This window comes from Drosophila obscura, unplaced genomic scaffold, assembly GCF_018151105.1.
Source record: "Drosophila obscura isolate BZ-5 IFL unplaced genomic scaffold, ASM1815110v1 contig_186, whole genome shotgun sequence".
Classification (NCBI taxonomy): Eukaryota; Metazoa; Arthropoda; class Insecta; order Diptera; family Drosophilidae; genus Drosophila; species Drosophila obscura.
In genome coordinates this window covers 1,439,323-1,463,181 of record NW_024542774.1, presented here as the reverse complement: position 1 = coordinate 1,463,181, position 23,859 = coordinate 1,439,323, and the positions used below count along the sequence as shown (strand labels likewise).

Genomic DNA, 23,859 nt, shown 5'->3' with positions numbered 1-23,859 from the left:
CCCTCTTCATTTGTCTGTCTGTCTGTGAGTCTGGGCAAACTCATTTCACACATCAAAAATCAGCCAAGGGGACTCCCGTAAAGCGTACCCCAGAGATGGTCGAATGAACCAGAGAGAGCGCGCAAATCAGGCGTTGCACAGATGAGCTAAGAATAATGAAGAGCTTGAATTAGCTATCGATTGAATAGATACAGCTCCGACTAACAGTAGGACTCATGAGCAGCGTGAGCTGATTCTTTGGCTCAATTCCTAGCACTCATAGCACTCCTGGCACTCTGGTTCTTATTTTTATTTATTTATTATTCAGATGCACAGAAAAATAAACATATTTGTTGTTTCTACTGTGGCATGTTTGCTATTTTTTCTTCTGGTGGATGATGATGATGATGATGATGGGCATATGTGTTCTTAAATTTTCCAGCTCCGATTTTTGTTTGGTTATTGAAGTGCATTTTTATTTCAATTTATTGGCTGCGACGCAAATTCAATAGCATTGGCATCTCTGAAGTGCACCACCGATTTGTATTGTTCGAAGAGTGTGCGGTATTATTTCATTAATTTGAAAAAATATTATACGGCAGTCGAAAATATTATATGTTCATATATGTATATGTGCATTCCTCTCGATTGTACTATTCGAGTCGATTGTTATTTGTATAGTATTCCGCAGTCAACGGGTAAATGGAGAAATATTCTGAATTTAATATACTGTTCCATTTGATCTTTTACCAATTAAATAAATTGTTGCCTGAATGCCTATCGGATTTTCATTATATTCACATTTTTGATCAGCCCTTCATTTTTCCTTATTAACGCATTGATGGCGGGCGGAGCTGGTATCCTTTTACGGGGGCTGCAAACCACCCTTACACCAGTCCTGGCCTATCCCAATGAAGTAGCATTCTCTCGGCTATTCATTTCAACAAGTTTTCATGTGGTATTTCTGTTTGAAACATCTTATGGATGCCTCTTACCTAAGTAATCCCAAATCTCAGTCAATTCATTTCCTATTACCCAAATATTTCTGATAGAACAAAGTTTTTCTAATTCATCTCTCACTGAGAGCCGAGCACTTCCCCCCCAATGTCGAAAACTTTGCACAATCTTTTGTTGTTCTTCTATAAAGTTTTTCGCCTGTTTTTCCACTCATTTCCCCCCACCCCGCTGCACGACTGCAGCCAGCGCCGCTCCCCAACAAGCACTTTTACTTTCATAATCAAAAGTCCAACACTTGAGGCAGCAACAGCAAGCAAACGGAAACGCAAAGTCTAGTAAAGGAAAAAACTCTTGTATCTGTATCTTCTATCTGAGCTGTATCTTATACAGCTCTTATATGCCCCCGCTTATATAGCTCTTATATGCGAGCTTATACAGGTCTTATAAGCATACTCTACGCTTATACAGCTTATACTCTCTTCGAACGCGTATTCAGCTATGGGAGTAGTAGCTGTAGCAGACGGTCCGATGTCAAGTAGCAGAGATTCGTATAAGAGTGCGTCTGCACAAATCGAAGAGTTACGAACTGCTCTGGCGCCTGCGCAATGGATGCTGCGAGAGGAAACCCGAAACGAAGTCGTTGTTCTAAAAGATACGAGTGCGCGGACTGCGGAATTCAAAATGGTTTTAGACAACCGGAAGATACCCATACCCATTATGTAGAAAACTGTGAGATAGCATATTTACTTGATATAAATTGGATTTGGGAGATTTTGTCATTGATTTAACAAAAAATGTTGTAATAATTAAATTAAGTATGTATTATGGCTCAGATACATCTAGGGCGAGGATTTTCTTACCGCTAGTCTTAGCAGTGACCCAAACCCCTGAGCAGATGGCTACGTATAAGTCTAGCTCAAACCTGTTTGAGGTTCGAGTTCGAGCCGCTGCCAGTTAACCGGCTTCAGATACAAGATACTTCTCAATTCCAGCGCTCAATGCTCAATACATTTCCAACTTTTGAGTTGTGCGGCTGCTGCCCCGCGTCGTTTAAAACAATAAATAACAATAAGTCGAATTTTCGTAGCTCGGTCTGTGCGGTCTGTTTTCATGTTGCATCGCGGTCGATCCGGTGCCTAACATACACGTACTTTCGCCGTGAAAAAAAAAAATATATTTTCCGAGTTTTTTGGAACTCCAAGCGAGTGTGCACCCAAAAATTATGTTTCGCCCAATGCAAGGCAAAGTGCGGCCAAGCCTCGAACTGGCTGGAGCCTGTAATTAAACATAAAAATATATACGGATACTGCCGAACAGCGAGCAAACAAGTATCTGCAACTGTAAACAAGTTAAAGACGAAATCGTCTGAGTGCAAGTCTGTGTTTGTGTGTGTCTGTGTGTGTGTCGCAATCCCAAAACCCACAACAAATTGCAAGCAACAATCGAGCAACCTACAAGATGCAGTTTTGGATATCTTTGACATTTGCCGTGCTCTTGGGTGAGTTATCAAGCTTCAAGTCCAACAAATATTAAAGACATATGAACCACACAAGGCAATGTACATTGTACATACATATGTATCTCATGGATGCCAAGCGATGTACTGACCGCCTGCAAAATGTCTGTGGCAAAAGTTCATGACATTTTGCTACACAGGCCAACGAGAGCCGCCACAAACAAAGCAACACAAAAAGAAGATGAGTCCCGTCGCAGACTCGCAGACGCAGTGGCAGTCGCGTATCTTGCCATATGAATTGTGGCTTAGTCAATCCGGGGGGTTGCGGATGGGGATGTGGATAGGAATGGGAATGGGAATGCGGGGATACTCCTTTTGTCTGCTTGTCTGCCACACTGCCACGGCAGCTTACTGCTACTGCTACTGCTGCTGGTTTTTCCAGCGATTTTCAGTCTGTTTGCTGTTGACATTTAAACACTTGTTTTTTCTTTACCTAACGAACAACCTCTCTGTCTGCTGTGGTTTTTCTTGCACAGCAAATAGATATACAAAATAATGTCTTGCCATAGCCAAGTGTTGCTTTAACACACGGCCCTGCATACCATACTCCATCTACCTCTCTCAAGCCAGCCCCTCCCCACCACTGCTTTATATGCAAAAGTTTTTCGTATAAATTTTTTCGCAGCTTCAGTTATTTTCCTCAACAAATTCTGCAGCCTCAACTTTTTATATATCTTTTTATTTTTTGCTGCCGCTTCGCTTCGGCTGCTGTTTATTTGATTTATGCGACATAATTCAGGCGAACTTTGTGGCACACATAATTTAATTTTTACCATCACTTCAACCGGGGAGGTAGGAGTGTTGGGGCCTGGGGCAGTGGAAGAAGCATCACCTGCCAACATTGTAGCCGTGCACTTTTTAATTATTTTCCCTCCATTTTTCCTGATGGCAAAGTTTTTGGTGCCTTTTGTCTCGCATAGTTTGACTTTTTATTGTTGGCATTTGTTCGTCTGTTAATTGAAAACTATTTGCATACCAAAATTTGAATTTCGAATTTGTAAGGCGTTAAAAGTTCTGTTTTAAATTCATTTATTGGCCGCGTGCTAATTGACTGCAACAGAATTAAAGTTGCATATGATATCATGGACCCATCCGAATCAGTTAACACAATTTTCAACGTTTCTAACGTTGTTGCGTTAATGCCACATGACGAATCTATTAGTGGGCATTGAAAATGTTTGATTATCATGCTGTGAAAATGATCTGGGGGGGAAATGGTTGGGTTTTCCTATCCAGAGCGGCGCCTGGGGTCACTGTTTCAGTAGAATGTTTAACGTACAATTAAGCCAATTTTAAGATAGAATATTCTCATAAATTGGAAGCATTCTCCGAAATTCACAACAATTTGATGGCTATTATGTGAATTTTTTGCCAAATTGTGTGAGAATTCTGAGAACTCGGCCGCTCACAGCTACATTAACTGTCGTTGTCGTAGACTGTCTGGGTTCGGTTTAAGTGAATTAAATTTAAAAAGACAGAACAAGGAGCTGCAAAAGGAAGTCTGAGGTTAACAGCACTGTCGAAAGACATCCTTCAGACATTATACGCCCCGAGAAAATATCAACAGCTGCCCCCTCACACATTCATGTTTATACGTATATATACAGAATACTCTTTTATTTATGTATAATGACTTGTAGCTGGCCCACACCATTTGCACGCGCTGAAAATTAATACAAGTCAAGCTGCAAAAGGCACACAAGCCAAATGAAGTCAAAAATAATATAAAACAGAAAAATAAACCGCCAAGAAACCGTCGCTGAACCAGCAGAACCAGGGGAAGTAGGCAAGCTGCTAAAGAAGAAATACACCTGCCCGGGTGCCAGTCAACACCAAAAAAAAAAAAACAACTCTCGTTTCGTTGCTCATGTGTAGCAAGAGGGCAGCCAGCGCCAGCCAGCCTACAAAATTAGTTGATACCAGTAGGTATGTGCTTTTTATTTGCCTACTCTCTTTGTGGCACAACTGCAAAATTGAGGATGTGGTTAGGCGTTGAAAGGAGGCCAGAGGAGAGTGACAGACTGCGGAATGTATGAATGTACAAATCTCTTTTACCCACATAGAACATGGGAGCTGAGCTCTACCCTTTCGGCTGCCCCTGGCCCTGTCCCTCCTACGAGGCTTACCGATGTCTAGTCTAGTAGTACACAATACAAATGTCCGACGACAGCTCAGATGTGCCAGCTTTATAATCCGCAAGCGATTTGCATAGGCAAATTGAATTAAAGCCCAAAAACCTCAGCCGACGGAGTGGACTTAAAACCCGATTTGGTTTAATGCCAGAGCCGGGGTCTGTGCAAATGTGTTAGCCTAAAACTTTTCTGCATACTCGTAAATCCTTCTACCGGGCAGTGCATTGAACTGACGGCCTGAGCCGTGGCTAATCGGTTGCTTAACTTAACTTAACTTAGCCAAGCCGGACGGGACGGCACGGGACGGGACGGGCTCGTCGGTCGGGGCAAGCCACTTGCTCTGATTAAAAGAGGCAGAAAGCTGAGCAAGAAGTGGAAGTGGGAAAAATGACTGCAAATTACATGTATGACGAACTGGTTATGGGGCTGGGGTTGCGTAGGTATCACGGCACTAAGCCATAAAGAGCAAATGATGTTGGTACTAGCCTACATCTGGCAGCTCTTCAAGCCTGCCGACTGACCGCATTCGGTCTTTGGCTAGGGCCAAAGAATGGAGAGCAGAGCTGCTCCGATGTGTGTGCTCCACTTGGACGGGCTCCAAAGCAGCCATCCTCCAGCCCGAGTGCTCACCTTATTATAGGGCGAAGCGCTCTCTCTCTCCAGCTCCGGCTCTTCTTTGATGTGTTCTTCATATCCATTTGCATAGATGCTACAGGATATCGAGTGTGCTTAGCCACTCGGAGACTGTTCAACTTTGGCCAACTTTTATTCGTAATATTGGCGTACATTTGCCATCTTCTTTGCTGCATGCTCATATTTCTGCCACCTCATGGCTGCCACCACAGCACAGCTTTTCCCAGGCACATTCCAATAGTTGGAAGGATAGGACCAACTGCATCTGCAGCGGAAAGTGCCGCATAATTACAACCCCTGGTCTTGGCCTTACCTTCTCATCTGTGAACCGCTCATTCCCTATCCCATCGTTCCCGTTCCCGCTCCCGTACACAACATGCTGGTCATTTGTTTTTATGTAAATAAAATGTGCTTCCATCTTGTTGCTGCGGCCATAAGTGTAGTTTCTGTCTGGTTTTTTCTGCCTTTTTGTTGGCCAGTGTCCATACACACTTCCCGCCTGGGCTCTGGATCTGGCAACGCTTCTGTAACAGCTTTTGTTTTTCTGGTTTTGTATAAACATTTCTATTTGTGCCTGGATTTGTTTCTCTTTTTTTGGTCAAAAAGCGCAAAACATTTTCCTTGATTATTTTTCTGCAAACTCACTTCCGCTCCGCCACTGAAAATGAGCCACGAAAAGCAGCAGAAAATTGCTCGCAACTTCTTTTCATTCCTGCCAGCAGTTTCTTTGTGCAATAAAAATAAATAACAGTTTATGAAAATTTGCCAAAAAATATCAACAGAAAACCAAGAATACGCAAGTGGGGTGGGACTTTTTCCAGCTCTGGGAACGCAACTTCATGTTTGCCATTGTAGCAAAAAAGAAAAACACACACAAAAAATAAGCAAGCTAAAAAGCTGCCCATTTAAAAGGCGTTGACACTCCCCCCAAATTCTACTCAAACCATCTAAAATTTGTGCTAACGAGTTGTCGTTGTTTGCTCTTCTCCATTGAGTTGAGATGAGATGAGATGAGATGAGACAGGGCTTCAATAGGCCCGGCCCCTGTGCTACCGCTCTGGCATTCTCCCCTCTATGGGTGTTGGCTTTGTGCTAAATTGAACCAATTTTTTGCCATTCTTCTTGCCTTTCCTACTGCGCTTTCATTTTGTTTGTCTTTTGCACAAACATATTCTGTACTATGCTGTTTTTCTTCTCTTACTTTTTGTATTTTTGCAGTACTTTGCACGTCAAGTGGGTGAAAACTCGTCGGCGAATGCGATTCCGAATGTGAGTGTGAATGCGAATGCGCTTTCAAAACTCTGCAGCTGTCTATTCATGCGTGCCATACAACTGGCTGTTGCGGGGGACTGGTACTGGGGCTGGGACTGACGAGGGTTGGGTGGTGCAGGGTCTATCTTTCTCCAGCATTCACCCACCCACAGGCACCACTCGACGTGCCAGGGATGAGCAGAGATGAGCCGAGCTCATGAAATTGATATTGTTGTACTTTATGTTTATGTCGGAAACATAATCGTTAGCTTGCAGCAATTCTGGTTTCTGATTATAAATGATATGGCATGGATATTGGATTATTATTAATTTTATGAGTAAATACTTTAAAATTTAAAGGAGCCTTTAGGATATTGTCAGGCCTGTTTAACCGGAGAGCATAATTGGATTTATGTAAAACCTGCAGACACTTGGGGAATGTTTTGATATAATATAAATATAATACTTTAAAGTACATTGCTTTTCCGACTCACTCCCTTGAATTGCCAGTGATCTGGGCACACTTTTCAGTCAGCATGGTCTCATCTCATTTGGCTTTCCTTTCCCGTGTCTGCCGCGCGGCAAGTGCAGCCAATGCAGCAGAGGGGCATGCTTGAAAGTGGGCGTGTGTGTGGTGTCAGTAGCACCTACCCAACGACGACGACGACGACGTCTGATACTCCTACAAGCAGCCCCCAGCCCGATCTGCCACTGACGTTGTCGGCCGAAGTTGAGGCTGCGGTGTCTGCGCCTTCTGGCTCTTGGCTGTTGGATGTTGGCGAACTGTTGACTGGAGCTTGCCACTTGAGCGGGTGGGGCGGTTTTGGACAGGGGATGTGCTGCTGCGGGCCAGGTTGCCATTGCATTTTCGGTCATTATTCAACGTCCCCAACGTTGCAGCTTGCTGCTGCTGCTGGTGGCAGCTTCAATGATGCATAATTTGTAGCGTTATATAAATGCAAGCCGTGTTGATATTTTTGTATGCTAATTGCATGCAAGTAAACGCACACAGGCACAAGCATACGATACACTGCTCTCTGTAATTACATTGCCCGGGCGAAACGAAAAGAAAGTTGACAGTTAGGTGGCGTCAACGGCATGTAAGTTGCAACGGCAACGACAGCCCCACCACCACCACCATCACCATAAGCAACTGTTGTTGCTCCTTATGACGTGCTGTGTAACGAGCTCCTCTGTATGGGTGTTCACTGTACAGTTAGATGTTTGTATCTGATATATGCAATTATGCATGACGGGCTCTCATCTCCAGCACAGACAAAAGATAAAGCCAGCCGCCAGGGAAAAAGCTGAAAAAAAAAGAATATTGGGTTAAAGATGTGTAACGTGCGAAGAGTGCAAACTTAAAGGTGTCGTCTCTTCGGTGAGAGCAGAGCAAACTGAAAGGAGACTACCTTTCAATGCGATTTCATGGCCTGATCCAGGCGTCGCCTAAAGAGTGCCAAGGTAGTGTGCTGCTCTTTAGTTAGAGCTCCAATTATAGTTATGAATAACTAATCACTCAACAAGTATGCGCACTCACATATTTACTTATACTAGTAATATATAGCCTAATGGCTGGCTGAAACGATCCATAAAATATCGTGATGAGATTACAGTCAAATTGCAGTAATAAATTCTCACTTTTTAGCCAGTACGGCGCAAGGATTTATGGCGTGGAGTAAATAAATAATTGGCAAATATCGCGCCTGGGTAATTAATAAAGTTTAGCTCAAGTTGATGGCCAGCATATGCCATAAAAATGATGCCGTACTCGTAAAACGTTCCAGATAGAACCCGCCTTGAGGGATCCAATACGCAATCGAAGCGCTTTCAATAAATTATCAATGCTGAATGGGCATACTCGATGAGCACTTCAGTATTCCATTTCTATGGTGATTAATCTAGTACCCTGACGAGGCGCTGGCTCCTAAACAGTTCCTAACTCGATTTCCATCCCCATACCAATCCAACCACCCACTCAGCCAACCAATTTGACTATGCAAATAGCCAAAGTTGAATGCTCGATGTTTTGTGAGTCGTCGCTCTTCAAGTGCCGCCAATTAACATGGCATGGCAGTGCCAGGCAATCAGCCAGCAAGCCCTGCCAACTGGAGCTTAGTGTGTGTGTGTGTGTGTGCGAATCGATATTTACTCAATTAATTTATAACTTCCGCTAGCAGACAGAGACAGAAATAGCAGCAGTGACAGAGACAAAGACAGCAACAGCGACTGGGACAGCGACAGCGAAAGCAGCAGCGATTTTTCATTCATAAAAAAAAGCAGAGAGTCTCAACCAACAAAAGCTGATGGAGGGATAGCCATAGCCCCATTGCCCCATCGCCAGTTGCTGTCGCTGGCCTGTCAGCGCCTCTTAAGCTGGTTTCGAGCCAAGCCAAGCCACGCCGAGCTGCTCGCTCGCTCGCTCGCTCTCTCCCTGGTGCGCGCACAGGAAGCAATCATCGTGCTACAAGTCATATTAACTTACGCTGGGCGCACAAAAAATAAATAAACTACCATATCGAAAAAACAGGCTAAAGACAGTACCAGAATCACGGCAAAAACAGAAGCACCAGGCAGCAAAAGCGGACCAGCTGGGGAGCTGAGAGAGTTGGGGATAGAGATGGAGATGGCGATGGCAATGCCGATGGAGATGGATCTGGATGGACTGGACAAGGCACAGCATATGTTGTCGAGCAGCTTTGCGCATGCGAAAGTTGCACTCGAAACTATCAATGAAGGAGGAGGACCCAGCTGAACCGAACCGAACTGAGCCAAACCGGACCGGACCTGGCATCGGACCATCCCCCTTCCCTATTCCCCTCTCTTGTGCTGCCAGGCGAAATGCGAGCAGGTGCACCACTTACCCACACCAGCAGGCATTTCATAATGATGGATGGCCAACACAGATACACCACACCACACACACACACAGAGTTACTGCTCATGTGAGTCTGTGAGTGTGTGGGCATGAGACGCGCCTAAGCCGGTTTCGAGCAGCGTCAGTTGCCAGTTGTTTGGGATCGTTTTTGTTTGCTTTTTGTTGCTGCTGCTGTTGCTTTTGCTGTTGCCTCAATTAAACTGCCAGGGACGTGGTCGAAAACCCACAAAAGTGTACGGTAACTTTTGGGCAAAAAAAAAAAACAAAACGCGAGCGACAGATACAAACTGAATTAATAAACAGGCGCGACAATGTGAAAATTGTTTAGTTCGCCGCGTTTTCAATTTGCAGTTACAGACGCCATGCCAAGAATTTAGACTTCATTTTTCGCACTAACGAACTTTTCATACACTCCACAGATCAGATGATTGATGGTCTTCGGAGCTCACCGGGGGCGTTCAGCGAATGACAATAATAGGAAAGTCTCTTTGAGGGATGAGGGCGTGTGAAGACATAATTGGTAGGGACAGTAGTTTTGCCTTTTTTTCGGAAATTGATATTTATGTTTAGATACGGCGATACAAGGGGAATAATGAGAAAATTAAAAAAATTCATGTTTCAGAGTACTCGTAGAGAGGGTCTTTATAATTCGTTATTCTCTTAGATTCCCAGATCATGATTAGATTAATTTGCATCCCCAAATATAATCGTGCGCCCGTTGGCTTATTCATTCTTTAGGTTTCGAAAATCTATCCGATGGCTGGCGGCTTTTTAGATTGAATTTGTTTTGGGTCGGTGTCTGTTTCGTGCCGTGCTGTGTGCCGTGCCGTGCCGTGTTAATTTTGACAAATGAACATTTTGGTTGCTGGGCATGTAGAGCACTATGCCAGATGGGGTCTTTAATTTTCGGATTCTTACTAAACTCTACTCATCGCATCCCATGGCATCGCAATGAAACGCGCTTTGGTGTCTCTGCTTAATTACGGCTGGTGGATAGACTCGAATTGGCCTTTTGTCTTGTCTCTTGTCTTGGCCTCAAACTAATCAGCTCGAAGCCATTAATCTGGCTTTGGTGTCTGCAGCAACCAGTATCTCGATTATCTAACTCCCAGAGAGGAGTTGTTGCCCGAGCGTTATGGTCCAACGGTTTCCCAAAACGCCATCGGATAACTTGAGATTGTGGCTCTTTGGTGAATGGCGACTGGTGACGCCTGACTGGCTTTGTAGTTCTCTGCTTGTGCCTAACTGGGGGCCATATAAAACCTCATTATGAGCCAAAAGTGCAAAATAAAAATGGGTTTTATGTCCCCCCCATTAAAATCCGTGTTAGAGTTAAAAATGGGAACCTCTGACAATTGAAGATACTCGGGCGTTTGTGGCCGGCCCCGGCCCGCATCTGTTCACACGCTGCCTTCATAAATCTCAAAAAGTTAATGAACGCATCCTTGAAAATATAAATAAATATACAATGATATTTATACATATGTATGTATATGTATATTTATATATGTAATCCCAACATTGTGGCCGGCAATCAGTCGACCATTAAGTTTTATAAAAACAAATGGGCGAACACAATCCCACAGCTCTCGACAAAGTTGCGAGCTGCATACATAAATAAAATTACGAGAAAATACCCAACAAGAAACCAAAATGTATCGAAATGTTCGAAGTCTGCCTTCCACGAGAGCGTGCGGGTACACGGCAATAAAATAAAAATTTAGGTAAAAATTTGGTCAAATCCGCCTGCTAAATGTTGTAGAAAATACGAATACGATCGGGTGTGTGCATATAAATTATATTTGCATACTCAGGTCGCATCAATGAAATGTTTATTCGAAATTGCAATGTGCTGAGGTACGACGAGCAAATGAATTCTGTTAGAGTGGATTGTGTCAAATGTTTTTATGATGCTTGCTGCTAATTTTAAGATCGCATTTGCATAGTTATGAATTGCTTTATGGATTTCCGCTCAAATAAATTACAATATCATCGCATATTTATAATTCGATCGGCTTAAAAATGTTGTTCCATTATGGACAAACTCTTTTGGCGGTTTGAAAACATTTCGTACATTTTTCTAAACTAATTTCGTCGCACAAAAAGTCGTCGATAAAGTTCAGAGCGGCAATAAAAACGGCAAAAATATGTTGTTTGACCTTTCGGTGAGACAGGCAGGCCCCGACAAAGACGGAGCGGAGCTGAGCTGAGCCAATGTACCGCTCTGGGCCCAGACATTATAATTATGCAGCTGCCACATACACAGGCCGTTGGTAGCGCAGGGGAAGGGGGGGCCTGAGGCCAAGGAACAGCCGCCGAGTGTGGCATGCAATCGACTCTGTCTTGGCATTTTCAGCTAAGCGACAAGTGCAGCCGTCGTCGATCGCCGTTGTTGGCCAATTCGAAGCGGCATTAAACTAAGTCGAGCCGAGCCAAGACAAGTCGGGCTAAGACCAAGCAAGAATCCAATGCCAGGTGCGTGCTTTGGGTTTGCAAAACACTGGCAGACACAGACCCCTTACTTCGTACTTCTTACTTCTTACCCATTCCCATACTGACACTCCGGCTTGGAGAACCGCTCCAGCTAAAATTTAAATTCAGTTTAATATGCGCCGCGAACTGAGGCAAAGCCCACGTCTTTTGAGGTCTTTGTAAGACCATTCATATGGTGGCTACCATTCATAAGCCCGTAGTTTTTCTCCCTCTTCATATATCTCTCTTTTACCTTTTCAAAGCACGTAGGTTGTGTCGATGTTGATGCCGATGACGGCAACGGCAAACGGCAATGGCGATGGCGACGGCTCTGTTAGTGACTGCGTCTGATGTTGGCTCCTAAAAACTGGTTTCGCTTTGATTTCTTTATGAGTCTATTGCCGGACCATTTTTTTACTACCTTTGTCCAGCTATATTTCTCATTCAAATGGATCTCCCTGTACCTATGTATGTCTCGCTCTGTGGGTGTTGGTAGGTGTGTGTAAATTCTGCCTAAAGACCAGTAGTTATTCCCCAGAGTGCTGTGATCCCACTGTGGAATATTAAACTTTTCCGGGACGAGAAGAGTCCCAAATTAATTTTCACCGACAGGGCAAACTTTTGGCAATTCGCATCGCGCCAAGTTTTACGATCCTACTAAATAATATTTTGTTGCATATTTTAAGGAACCGCGCCTAACTCTCCATTTCCATTTCTTTCCATCTCTTCACGGCCTAATTTACTTTCATAGACTGGCGACGCAAACAGAGCTCAGTTCCGTCCGGTCCGGTCCGGTCCGGCTTTGCTTAGGTGCTGGCTGCTGCTCTCTACGAGTTTTATGATTTTCAATTTATGACTAATAAAATTTGTCAATTCTTTTTTTACATTTCTGTTGTTATTGTGGGCTTGTGGGTGTTCAAAATCTCTTAACCCACGCAATCGGCAGTTGACAAAACTGGTTGGATGAGCGGGGGAGCGGGGGGTTCGCGACAGGGCCAGCGAGCGGTTTCTTTGAGTGGCTTACAGTCGTAAAATCATCAAAATCTATTACAGTTCTCTCTGCGTTGCCCGTTTTAACGATTCCTAGCGAACGGAAAAAATAGATTTTTATCCTCTCCCGACTCGTTCGAATATTATTTAATTTCGATTGGGGCTTTTATAGTTTTCCCATTATTATTTTACCTAAAGCCAGCTTTAAAACATTGAAATCCTTTTTTTTGACTAAAGCCTAAAACGCGGGATATTGCATGTCCCGCGGTTTAGTGGATTTAAATACAACATTCCCACTGACATTTCTGATAAATTTCAACCTCGTCTTAATTTAACTAATTGCCAAAGCCCGCATGAACAGGCCGCAGAATACTTTCAGTTTTCAGCAAAACCCGCAAAAAAAAGAAAACATCATAAATTTCTGCTCATTTTGGGGGCTGCGGTTGGGGCAGCGATTTTTGTATAAATATTTCTATGGCAAAGTCGAAAAATAGTTGACACAACCGAAAGGGGCAGACATTTTTGTATTAATTAATTAAAGATGAAAGTCCCGAAACTACTGGCCAGGGCGAAGTGGAGCATTTGAGTGGAGCTTCACTTGAAAACTGAGGTCACATCTCACCATACCAGGGGTCGTGTTCATCTAAAATGCTCATGAAGCAGAAAATAATTAATGTTAATGCCTCCAAATGGAAGCGGTGTGGGTCCCATCTCTGGGCTTTGAGCTCTCTGCTCTCTCGGACGATCTAATTTGTGCGGACCGCAAAGTTCATAGCAAATTAGTTGATTAGTTTAACGTCGAAGAGGCTTTTCGGGATGGGGGCACAGTCCGTGCCCGTGCCCGTGTCCCTGCCTCCCTCTTGGCTCTTACCATTTGATATTGGCCTGGCCACATTTGTTCAGCTGCAAATTTTATAATTCAATCAGTGCTTTCTCGCACACACACAAACACAAATACTGCCGGAGACAGAGAATTGTTAATGCGGCAATTTCGGTGAAGAAAACAAGGAAGCCAGAGGGATGCAGGGGAGCAGGAGAAACATTGGGAGGCCATTCAATGGGGAGGTCGTTATTCCCCCCGCTATCTGCCGATCTGCGTGATTCAAATGCGTTTTATTGTGAATTTATTAAGCGTGCCCAAGGCGAACATTAAACGACAGTCTAGAGGGCTGTGAGAGAGATGATTAAGGCGGGTCCGGGTCAATAAAGTCAGCCAGGAGCCACAGAACCACAGAAACACACAACACTTTGCTCCAGCAATGTGTACCACACACACACACACACATTATGTATATACATACGAGTATGTATATGGCAAAGCAAAGAGATTTCAGCGATTAGATAAGATATTCTTTTAATAGATCTCCAATTCCAAGGGTCTTAAAGCTGATGAATCGCTCTGAAATCTGAGACTGAGAGGGCGCTGCATCAAAGCCAAATCTACTCCGAAATGCTTGCCACAATTTGTCAACTCAGTTCGATTGGATTACCACCTAAGGGCCGACTGTCTTACTTCAGCACAGACAAAAGTCTCAGACGAGGGAAAGCCTCAGAGCCGCTTGAGAATGAAGCCACCAGAGCGGATGATAAGCCACATCACATGTGAGATTGGCCCACTCATGCCACCCCCTTGTTGAAAATAATTGTTATGGCCATGCTGAAATCCTTTCCCTTGCCATTTAAAGCAATTTGAATCACTTTGCCCGGCGCTTAACATGGCTGACAACAAATTTGACACACCAGAGCCGTTTTAATCAATTTAATAAAAGCCATTTGTTCAGTTAGCACACACACACACACCCACACCCACACACACACACACAAAAAATGGTTAAGAGGCGCAGCAGAGTAAACAAAAAAAAAATTTAATTAAATTTATAACGCAAAGCCGCAAAACCCAGAGACGAGATTTATGTGCCCGTTAATTTTGTCAAAGCGAGAAAATATTGTTGTTGTTGTTGTTGTTGTTGCTGTAGCTGTGTTGTACAGGCTAAGTGTCCTGCCGGCTAAAAGGAGTGTGCTGAAGGCGGCAGCAGCACCAACAAACTCCAGTCAGAGCAACAGTAACAGCAACAGCAAGAGAAAAAAAACCTCACCGGATTTCCTGTGATATGCCACAATATTTTCCATTAGCGCGCTGAAGTTGCCCCAAAGATTCAGACACACACAGAGATATCCGTACCGAGAACCGAAAGAGGCAGGGCAGAGGAGAAACGAAATAAAACTGGAAACTGGTCTCGATAAGGAGAGAGAAAAAAAAAACATAGAAGGAACAAAGAGGGAATGAGGGAAAAACAAAAGGCGTAGAGGAGCTAAATGTGCGTTGGTCCAGGGGCCACTTCACTCTGGATTGTCTCTCGTTCTCTCGCTCTCTGGGCCCGACTGCCGCACTTGCCTGTGCCTCTGCGCGGGTCTCCCAGAGACTCCCAATGCCAGTGCCAGTGCCCAGCGCTGGGCGACAGACGCTGGGCTTTGTATGAGTTAATGACTTGTAGATAGTTTAACTTACAAAGCAGCTAGCTCTGGCCGATACACGAAGGAGTTGCCAGTGGGCCGCAGGGAGAGAGAGGATAGAGCCAAGCCGGGCTGGGGCTGTGGCTGGGGCCGGGACCTTCGAGTACGTTGCGTTGACCATTAGTGCGACATCCGGCGTTGCGTTGCGCTTGGCTGGCCATTGCCACACGTAGCACTCGTTAGAGATGTGCAGCAGCATAGAAATAAAAACGATTAAAATGATTGCGTGCCACACCTCGTGTCCTCGTGCGTGAATCACTCTGAAATTCGACCATCTCTAGTGCAGCCAGGACCCAGTTCAGAAACTATTAGCCAGCTTTTGAGGCCAGCACACTCACTTAACTTGTGGCCAGGAAGAGACATTGGCATAGGCTCAAGTCGAGCACAGGATATGGACTGTACCCTGATAGTCACAGGGCACAGGCACAGGCAGGAGCAGAGGCAGCGGCAGCGGCAGTGGCACCGGGATCGACATCATCATCGGCAAATGACGTCGGTTTTTGCGGTTAAGAAGTTAGTTTAGCTTGTGTACAATTTGTGGGCCCAGTTGACAATTACTGGGCCTCCGTCTTGACCACTGGCCAGAACGGGGCTGTTGGCCGAAGGAACCCATGAATGAAATGGTAAACCGGTTGGGCCCTCTGGCCCTCTGCTCATCTTTCATTTACTCTGCACTCTACTCCACTTGACAGAGTGCATTTTGTGCTCTGTCTTTCGTTTCATTTCATATCATTTCTTTTGCTCTTGCTTTTGCTTTTCCTTTTCTTGTTCAAGTTCCTTTTCTGCTGCTGTTTCTGTTTCTGCTTCTGGTGCTTCTGGTGCTTCTTTGCTTCCTACTGTCACACTTCAAGGATTTCTTTGTTGCGTCCATCCTGGCTTGCATATGTGTGACAATTACCCACTGGTTATTGTCTTTTGTTTGCGCAGTCGGGGTTGGTTTCCTGCCAGCAACATTTTGTTGCCCTCTTGGCCATTCCATATCCACCCGACTCTCCGTCTGTCGTAACTGTACGCCCGTCCCTTTGTCCGTCAGGGCCCTGTCTTCCTCCCGTAATGACACTAAATGAGTTGTACTCGTATGCACATTGCTGGTCGGTCTGGTCTGGTCCGTCGGTCGGGGCTGTAATGGGATGGGCTGGGCTGTGCTGTGCTGGGTCTCAGTTTTCTCTGTTTTTGTCGTCATTGTCAGTGCAAAAACCTGTCAAGTTGTGCTGCTTTTTGTTGGTTTTCGTCGTCGGTTAATTGCCGCAGGAAGTGTTCTGCCTGTGCAGAGTTGGTCAACTGTCGCTTGGCTTAATTGCTTGAACTTTGGCCAGCAGAGAATGCAGAATGCAAATGGAGGCGCCCCCTTAAAAGCAAATGACAACCGACCAACCAACACGACCTGTGGGTGGCCTCCCCCCACATCTCCCCACATTTCCACATTTCCGCTGTGACCAAATCCATATCCGCTCCCAGCACCCAACATTTTGTGGGGGACCAGACCATCTTAGAGCTGGATCTCCATCGCCGCATGTCCGTTGTCTTCTACGACAAATAATCAATTAATCCACTGATGAAGTCCACGACAGAAATGTTTACTTTGTTTATTTGTCGAGCCATTTGTAGACTGGCTGCGTCCGACTCACGCAGCGGCCCGCAGTGCGCACAGTGGCTCGAGAGTGGTGTGGTGTGGAGTAGATGGGAGATGGGAGATGGGAAACTCTGGCATGGCATTCATTAATCGATGCGATGGGCAATAGTCGTTCTGCCATTCACCTTAACCTGTTTAATTGAGTAATGTTCGCTGAATATGAATTAAACTTGTTTGGATCGATCGGGAATTAAACATGTTATTGGAGATTAGTGCTTGATAAATGGCAAATTCATTAGAGAATCTTTCCGCAGAGTTATTTATTAATAGACAGCTTGACAGCTGTGTTTAGCCAAGTAATTTATTAGCACATAATCGCACAGCCCTAGCCAAGAACGTGCCTACAAAAATTGACTTATGAGGAGTAATTTCGTAGCAGGTTTATTTACTCTTATGGAAAAACTTTCACCGCCGTTCTCTCGCCCACACGTGGGTGGATTTCCATTCCAGTTACCCATAGCCTCGTCCCAATGTGCGTGTGTGTGTGTGTGTGTGTTGTCAATGCTTTTATATTACCTATGTAGATTGCTCTAATGCTGATTAGGTCGCCGAGACCCAGACACACGCACACTCAGCGTCTAAGACTGAGTGAGTAGGCTGTTCAATTTGGTATCGAACGTGGCCGGGTCGTTTCTTTAAGACATTTTAATGCTAATGAGCCGCAAGCTGTAGACCTACTTTGCTGTATCTATGTAGGTGTGGGCCGATACAGCGTCAAACAGACTGCTCAGAAAGAACAGAAAACAACAACAAAAAAAAAGGCCGACTGATGGAGGAACGAACGGACAGACCGACCGAAGACCGACATATCCATGTCTCAATGACAGCCTGAGAGTACGAGTAGTACCTTGACACATCGGGGGCAGAAAGGAAACAGAGGAGAACAAAAAAAAGTTGTTCCAAATTAGTGCGATGTGACTGAGCCTCGTCGTTGGGGCTTACGCTCAAGTAATGTGTATTTTATATGTGTGGGCCGTAAAACTGGGTGACTGTGCAACGTTGGCTGAAACTCTGGCTCTGGCTCTGACTCTGACTGTGACTGTGACTGTGTGACTCCGGGCCGCTCTCTGACTCTGACAGGTCGATGTTGATTCGGATGCCAATTGAACTGTTCCCAATGCCGGTGCACTTGGCAAACTACGTGCGCAAATGTCGAACGTGCCGATTAACCATGCGAATTCCCTCCGCTCTGTTCCCTCTCCACAGCTGCCATCGGCTGCAGCAGTGCCAGCAGCCTGGCAACAGTTACGGCCTCGACTACGGCCGCATCGCTACCTGCCCCTGCTGCTGTTGCTGCTCCTGCTCCTGTTACTGTTCCTGCTGTGCAGAAGTTCCGCATAACGCCGCACGATCTGCAAATACTCGAGGGCACGGACACCCTACTGCGCTGCGAGGTGTCCGCCCGGGCTGGTAAGGTGCAGTGGACCAAAGATGGCTTTGCACTCGGTTTCTCGGCGGTCATACCCGGATTTCCACGCTATTCGGTGCTGGTGGATGCCCAGCACGGCATCTACAATTTGCAAGTGAAGAACGCCAGCCTGGAGGACGATGCGGAGTATCAGTGCCAGGTGGGACCTGCGGCCGGAAATCCAGCAATTCGAGCCAATGCCAAGCTTAGCATCGTGGCCGCTCCCAGTAGCATTGTCATCGAGGGCTTTGCCCGCAACGCCAAGGTGGAGGTGGTGGAACGACAGAACCTCACGCTGCACTGCATCGCCGAGAATGCCAATCCGGCGGCGGAGATTATCTGGTACCAGGCCGACGTACCGGTCCCAATGGGTAAGTCTGCACTAGTGCGGATCCTAGTCCAAATGGGATCCTAAAACTTTTTGTACCCCCGGCAGTGCCCATAGTCTCTGTGAATCAGACGGCGCCCAAGCGATTTACGACCAGTTCGACGCTGCAACTGCAGCCACGCTCCGATGACGACTACAAAGAGTACTCCTGCGAGGCTCGTCACAAGGCTCTGCCCCCCGACGTACCGATGCGAGCCCAGGTCCAGCTTTCTGTGCTGTGTAAGTCCACCTCCTCAGACCCCCCGGGCCATGCCATGAATTTTAATCACCCGCCCCCACCCCGCAGATCCGCCAGGTCCGCCATTCTTTGAGGGCTACAGTCAGGGTGAGAGCCTGCATCGAGGCCAGGAAATGCAAATCGCCTGCCGCAGCCGCGGCGGTAATCCGCCCGCACAGTTGGTGTGGTATCGGAATGGAGTGGCCATCAACTCGCCGCAGCGCACCTCAGGACGTCTGTCGGAGAACGTGTACAAGTTCACAGCCTCGGCCGAGGACAATGGGGCGAATTTGGTGTGTGAGGCAAAGAATCTACTGGCAACCTCCCCCCTGCGCGCCGAACTCAATCTGACCGTCTTGTGTAAGTTATTGAGGCGTTTCCCGCAGCTTTTTCAAGCATTCTCAACTTTACACGAAATGAATGCACCCCCACAGATGCACCCAAGGATGTGTACCTGAGTGGCGCCAACCGAGCCAAGGTCGGCGACTCCGTGCAACTGGGCTGCGTGACGGCCCCCTCGAATCCACCGGCCCGCATCAGCTGGTCGATGAACGGCCGCCCCCTCGCTAATGGCACCTACAAGACGACCAGCAGCTCCGACGGCGGCTGGGTGAGCAGCTCCAACATCAGCCTGAGCATCGACTCGCAGAGTCGCACCTTCATTGCCGTCTGCCATGCCCTGAACACAGAACTCACCCAGAACGTGGTTGGCTCCCACACCGTGAATGTCCTATGTAAGTCCAAGCAAGTCAGGGCCAGCCCAAAGAAGGTAACTTAGTGCGAAACTCTTGACTCTTGATCCCTAGACCCTCCATCGCCACCCTTGCTGACGGGCTACAACGATGGCGACATACTCATCTCTGGATCCATACTGAAGCTGCAGTGCAGCTCCGCCGGCGGCAATCCCCCACCCACACTGCAGTGGTACAAGAACGACAAGCGCGTGAACGCACCCGCCAAGGTGCTGGACAGCAAGATAACCTCCGAGCTGTCGCTGCTGGTGAATGCCTCCGACAACAATGCCATCTACAAGTGCGAGGTCCAGAACGCAGCCATAGACATACCGCTCTTTGCCACCAAGACGTTGGGTGTGCACTGTAAGTGAATCAAGTGCCTTTTGCTCAACTACCATGACTCAAGTGACACCCCCTTTAGTTCCACCCGAGACTGTGAAGATCAGTGTGGCGCCCAAAAACCTGGTGCCCGGCATTCGTGCGAAACTCATCTGCGACTCGAGCTCCAGCAATCCGCCAGCCAAGATCAGCTGGTGGAAGGATGGCATTCCCGTCGAGGGTCTCAATCTGGCCAACAAGCCAGGCCTCTGGGGCGGATCGGTCTCGACCCTGGAGATGTACGTGAACATCACCCAGGATCTGGATGGCATAATCTACACGTGTCAGAGCCACAACGAGGTCTTGCAGCGCAGCGTCCATGAGACCATCAGCTTGGATATTCTCTGTAAGTAGAGGCGAAACCCTGACGGCGAACTGCAGCTGACTGAGCGCCACTTTCTGTTCGTAGATCCGCCCAAGTTCGAGGCCTCTCAGACGACCACCTTCGTGGGTGTGGAGGGAGCCCCCTTCCATGTGGAGCTTGTGGCCAGCGGCAACCCCATGTCGATCAGCTATACCTGGACCAAGGACGGTCTGCCCATTACCACCAATACGCTGAGCGGGCAGCGATTGATCTCCGATGGACCGCGTCTCAATATAAGTCGTCTCAGTCGCATTGATGCGGGCGTCTACATCTGCGAGGCGCTTAATAGTCAAGGAACCTCTCTGCTGGAGATCCAAGTGGCCGTGGAATGTGAGTAAAATTAAACAGAATAGGCCCCCGCCCGCGGACGATGCTGAGCTGAGTCTTTGTTTCTGTCTCTGCCTCAGATGCGCCCACCATCAGCTCGGTCAGTGAAGGTCAGAGCTTCATGGCCGGCCAGCCGGCGGTCTTGGCCTGCCACATCCAAGCGCGTCCCCTGGACGCTTCGCATGTGCGCTGGACAAGGGATGGCTATGACCTCAGCTCTCGCACCACCGCCAGTTTCGAGAACGGCACAGCTCTGCTGCAGATTGCCAGTGTGGAGCGCAGCGACATCGGAAACTTCACGTGCATCGTGGACAACCAGCGGGGACCGCCAGCCGCACAGAATGTGCTCCTGGTAGTGCAAAGTAAGTACAGCATAGGAAGGTCCAGAGATCAGGCTTAAGTTTTGCCTTTCTCCTCCTTTAAAAGCTGCCCCAGAGATCGACCACACGCCCGCCTTTACCCGCTATGCCGCTCGTCTCGGAGTGAGGGCGCAGCTCATTTGCCGAGCCCTGGCGTCACCACAGCCCAGTTTTATTTGGCGGCGACACGGCAAGGACCTGAAGATGCAGCGCCGCAACAAATTCAAGACCCTGGACCGGCAAGTGGATGCCCTGAACTACGAGTCGGCCCTGCTTATTGAGAACACCTCAGCGGATGACTACGGGCAGTACGAGTGCGTGGTACGCAACGCCCTGGGACAGGCGAGCACCACGCTGGAGTTCAGCAAGCCAAGCCGGCCGGACACTCCACTGCAGCTGAGGGTGGGAAATGTCACCGATACGGGAGTGGAGCTGATGTGGAGTCCGGGCTTCGACGGCGGCATGCAGACCTACTACCGACTGCGCCTCAAGCAGCATGGCGAGGACAAGTACAAGTACGTGGACGCCAAGCCGGGCAGCCTGAACATCACGCTGGACGGCCTCAAGCCAGGGGCCACCTACTACTTCTCGGTGATGGCGGCCAACGAGGCTGGAGGCAGCAAATTCATGCCCGACATCAAGCTCTCCCTCAGCAAGGGTTCCCAGCCCCATTCGGCGGAGTACACGGAAAAGGACGAGCTGCCCAATGTCATGATCATCGGCATCACGTCAGCGGCGATGGTTCTGCTGGTTCTCAATGCCGCCCTTGTCGCCTGGTTCGTGATACGTCGCCAGAACAAGTCCCAGGGCGAGGCGGAGCCCAGCAACGATGACGTCTACTCCAAGGACGACAATCAGTCAGTCTATAAGGTAAGAGCTCCCACTCCAATATCGATGACGAGTCTATGCACTGACCAGTCGCCCAATCCTAACCAGCTGCCCATCACTGCTTTGCAGGCGGATGTCCAAAAGAAGGCAGCCGCCTCAACCTATCTGGTGGAGAATGTGGACATCATACAGTCGACGGCGTATCCGCCAAAATACCAGGAGAGCTCCATGTGCACGCCCCACTATCCAATGTGCAACCCGGACTTCACGCGAACACTGCCAAACCCGAAGCGGCACAGCCAGCGGAACAGTGCCACTGGCATGATTGACGGCATGCCCATGCGCTCCAAGGACGACCATATGCTGATCTCGAATGGCATGTACATACCATCGCCATCGCCAGCCTCCTCGCTGGTGATCAAGGGTAGCTACATATCGTCACCGTCGCCGGCGCCACCAGCCGATGGCTCCTACTTCAACATGAGTGACAAATACATGTCCTATCCGCCAGTGGTAAGTTCTGACAGCCATCGAATTATATCGAATATTTTTCCAAAGTACCAATTAAATTTTGGAGAAAATGTATGCCATGGATCCCAAACTATTAGTTCATTATGTTAATGAGCTGGATATACATATTTTGGGGGAAACATCAACAGCTATCTATTTAATAATAACCTGTATTTATCGCATGCTCATTCCACTCCGTATTTTCACTCCTCTCCTCCACAGACCTACTAGGCAATGCCGTGCAGAGCAGCGTCAAAGACAGCAACACTCGAAGCAACCAAACCCAGCCAAACCCAGCTAGACTGATTGACATACATCAAACATAATTACCCAGCACCCCACACTGCACAGATCTGGACTTCGTATGATAGAAGCATTTCGTGTTCACTTTGGTTTCGTTTGGTTGTTGGCTGTTGCAGGTTTTATTGCATTTTGTATTGGATTTTATTATTTTCTATTTTTATTTTTTTGTTTATAATTATTACTATACTCGTACATACATGTATGACGTTGATTATTACGGAGCGCAAATGGAGGAAACATGTTGAATGTTTTTTTTGGAAAAAGACATTTGCATGCGGCGCTCGAAGGCTGTGATAAGTACCTGTGCCCAGAGCCCTGGAGACGTTGGCGGTGGCGGTGGCATCACCACACACACACAAAACCGAGATACTCTGAGAACACGCAAGCCACACGTCCGCCAAATAGCCGACTCGGTGTCCGGGGGCCCCGAAAATCAATCTTGGGCCCTGGCTGGCTATTGGTTTTGGTTTGGCCATGGGGCAGGTGCGCCAACCCACTCTACAAAAATGCTTGCCCTCCAACTCCTCTTTTAACCGGAATACCCCAACCAAAAGAAAAACCCACAAACAACCACAACAGCAGCATTGGTAGATACAAAAACAAAACAGAACAAAACAAAAACAACAGAACACTCTCAAAATATTGATTTGTAGTAAGTTTTCTCGATATTAAGTAGTAGGAATTACGCATTTTAGCATCTAGCATAAATATTAACGAGTCTGCTGAGTCGTGACTCATTCTCATTAGCAGTTGTTCAAGTTTAAGCTATAGGACATACCGATATCTACATATACATATACTTACAAAACATATAAACAGACATACGTGTACATGTACACAAGGCCCGATAAGCGTAAACGATTTTCAACGAAGTCCGATTCGAAATCACCAAAACAAGAATAAAACGAAACTTCAATTAAGTAACAGAATATAAATCACTATTTTAAGCGTGATTTTTGATAGACCTAAGACTCGATAAATATACATATATACATACATATATAAATGTATTTAAAATATACGTGTTTACACAATCCAATCCCACGACTTTCCTTTTATCATGCATGACAATAAATTATATACATGAT

The 23,859-nt window shown here is 46.8% G+C and overlaps 1 protein-coding gene across 2 annotated transcripts; it reads left to right on the top strand.

Moving 5' to 3' along the window:
- The first annotated feature begins 1,959 nt into the window (after window positions 1-1,959).
- Window positions 1,960-23,546, top strand: LOC111078553 (nephrin). 2 transcript variants are annotated; one of them, XM_022373286.2, is made up of 12 exons: window positions 1,960-2,434; window positions 18,162-18,734; window positions 18,800-18,970; window positions 19,038-19,328; window positions 19,403-19,702; window positions 19,775-20,065; window positions 20,124-20,426; window positions 20,490-20,774; window positions 20,852-21,133; window positions 21,198-22,000; window positions 22,088-22,471; window positions 22,691-23,546. In XM_022373286.2, exons 1-12 carry the CDS (start codon window positions 2,395-2,397, stop codon window positions 22,697-22,699), a joined length of 3,732 nt encoding a protein of 1,243 aa, XP_022228978.2. In that variant the 5' UTR covers window positions 1,960-2,394; the 3' UTR covers window positions 22,700-23,546. The 2 variants fall into 2 exon arrangements, with proteins under 2 accessions (XP_022228978.2, XP_022228977.2); XM_022373285.2 differs by having other exon boundaries at window positions 22,067-22,471.
- The last annotated feature ends 313 nt before the right edge of the window (window positions 23,547-23,859 follow it).

Excerpts from the sequence above, each read along its gene's own strand:
- LOC111078553 (XM_022373285.2), top strand. The coding sequence starts at position 2,395 with ATGCAGTTTTGGATATCTTTGACATTTGCCGTGCTCTTGG. Across the intron at positions 19,329-19,402 it reads ACTCAATCTGACCGTCTTGT|ATGCACCCAAGGATGTGTAC; the intron begins GTAAGTTATTGA and ends GCACCCCCACAG. Across the intron at positions 20,775-20,851 it reads GATCCAAGTGGCCGTGGAAT|ATGCGCCCACCATCAGCTCG; the intron begins GTGAGTAAAATT and ends TCTCTGCCTCAG.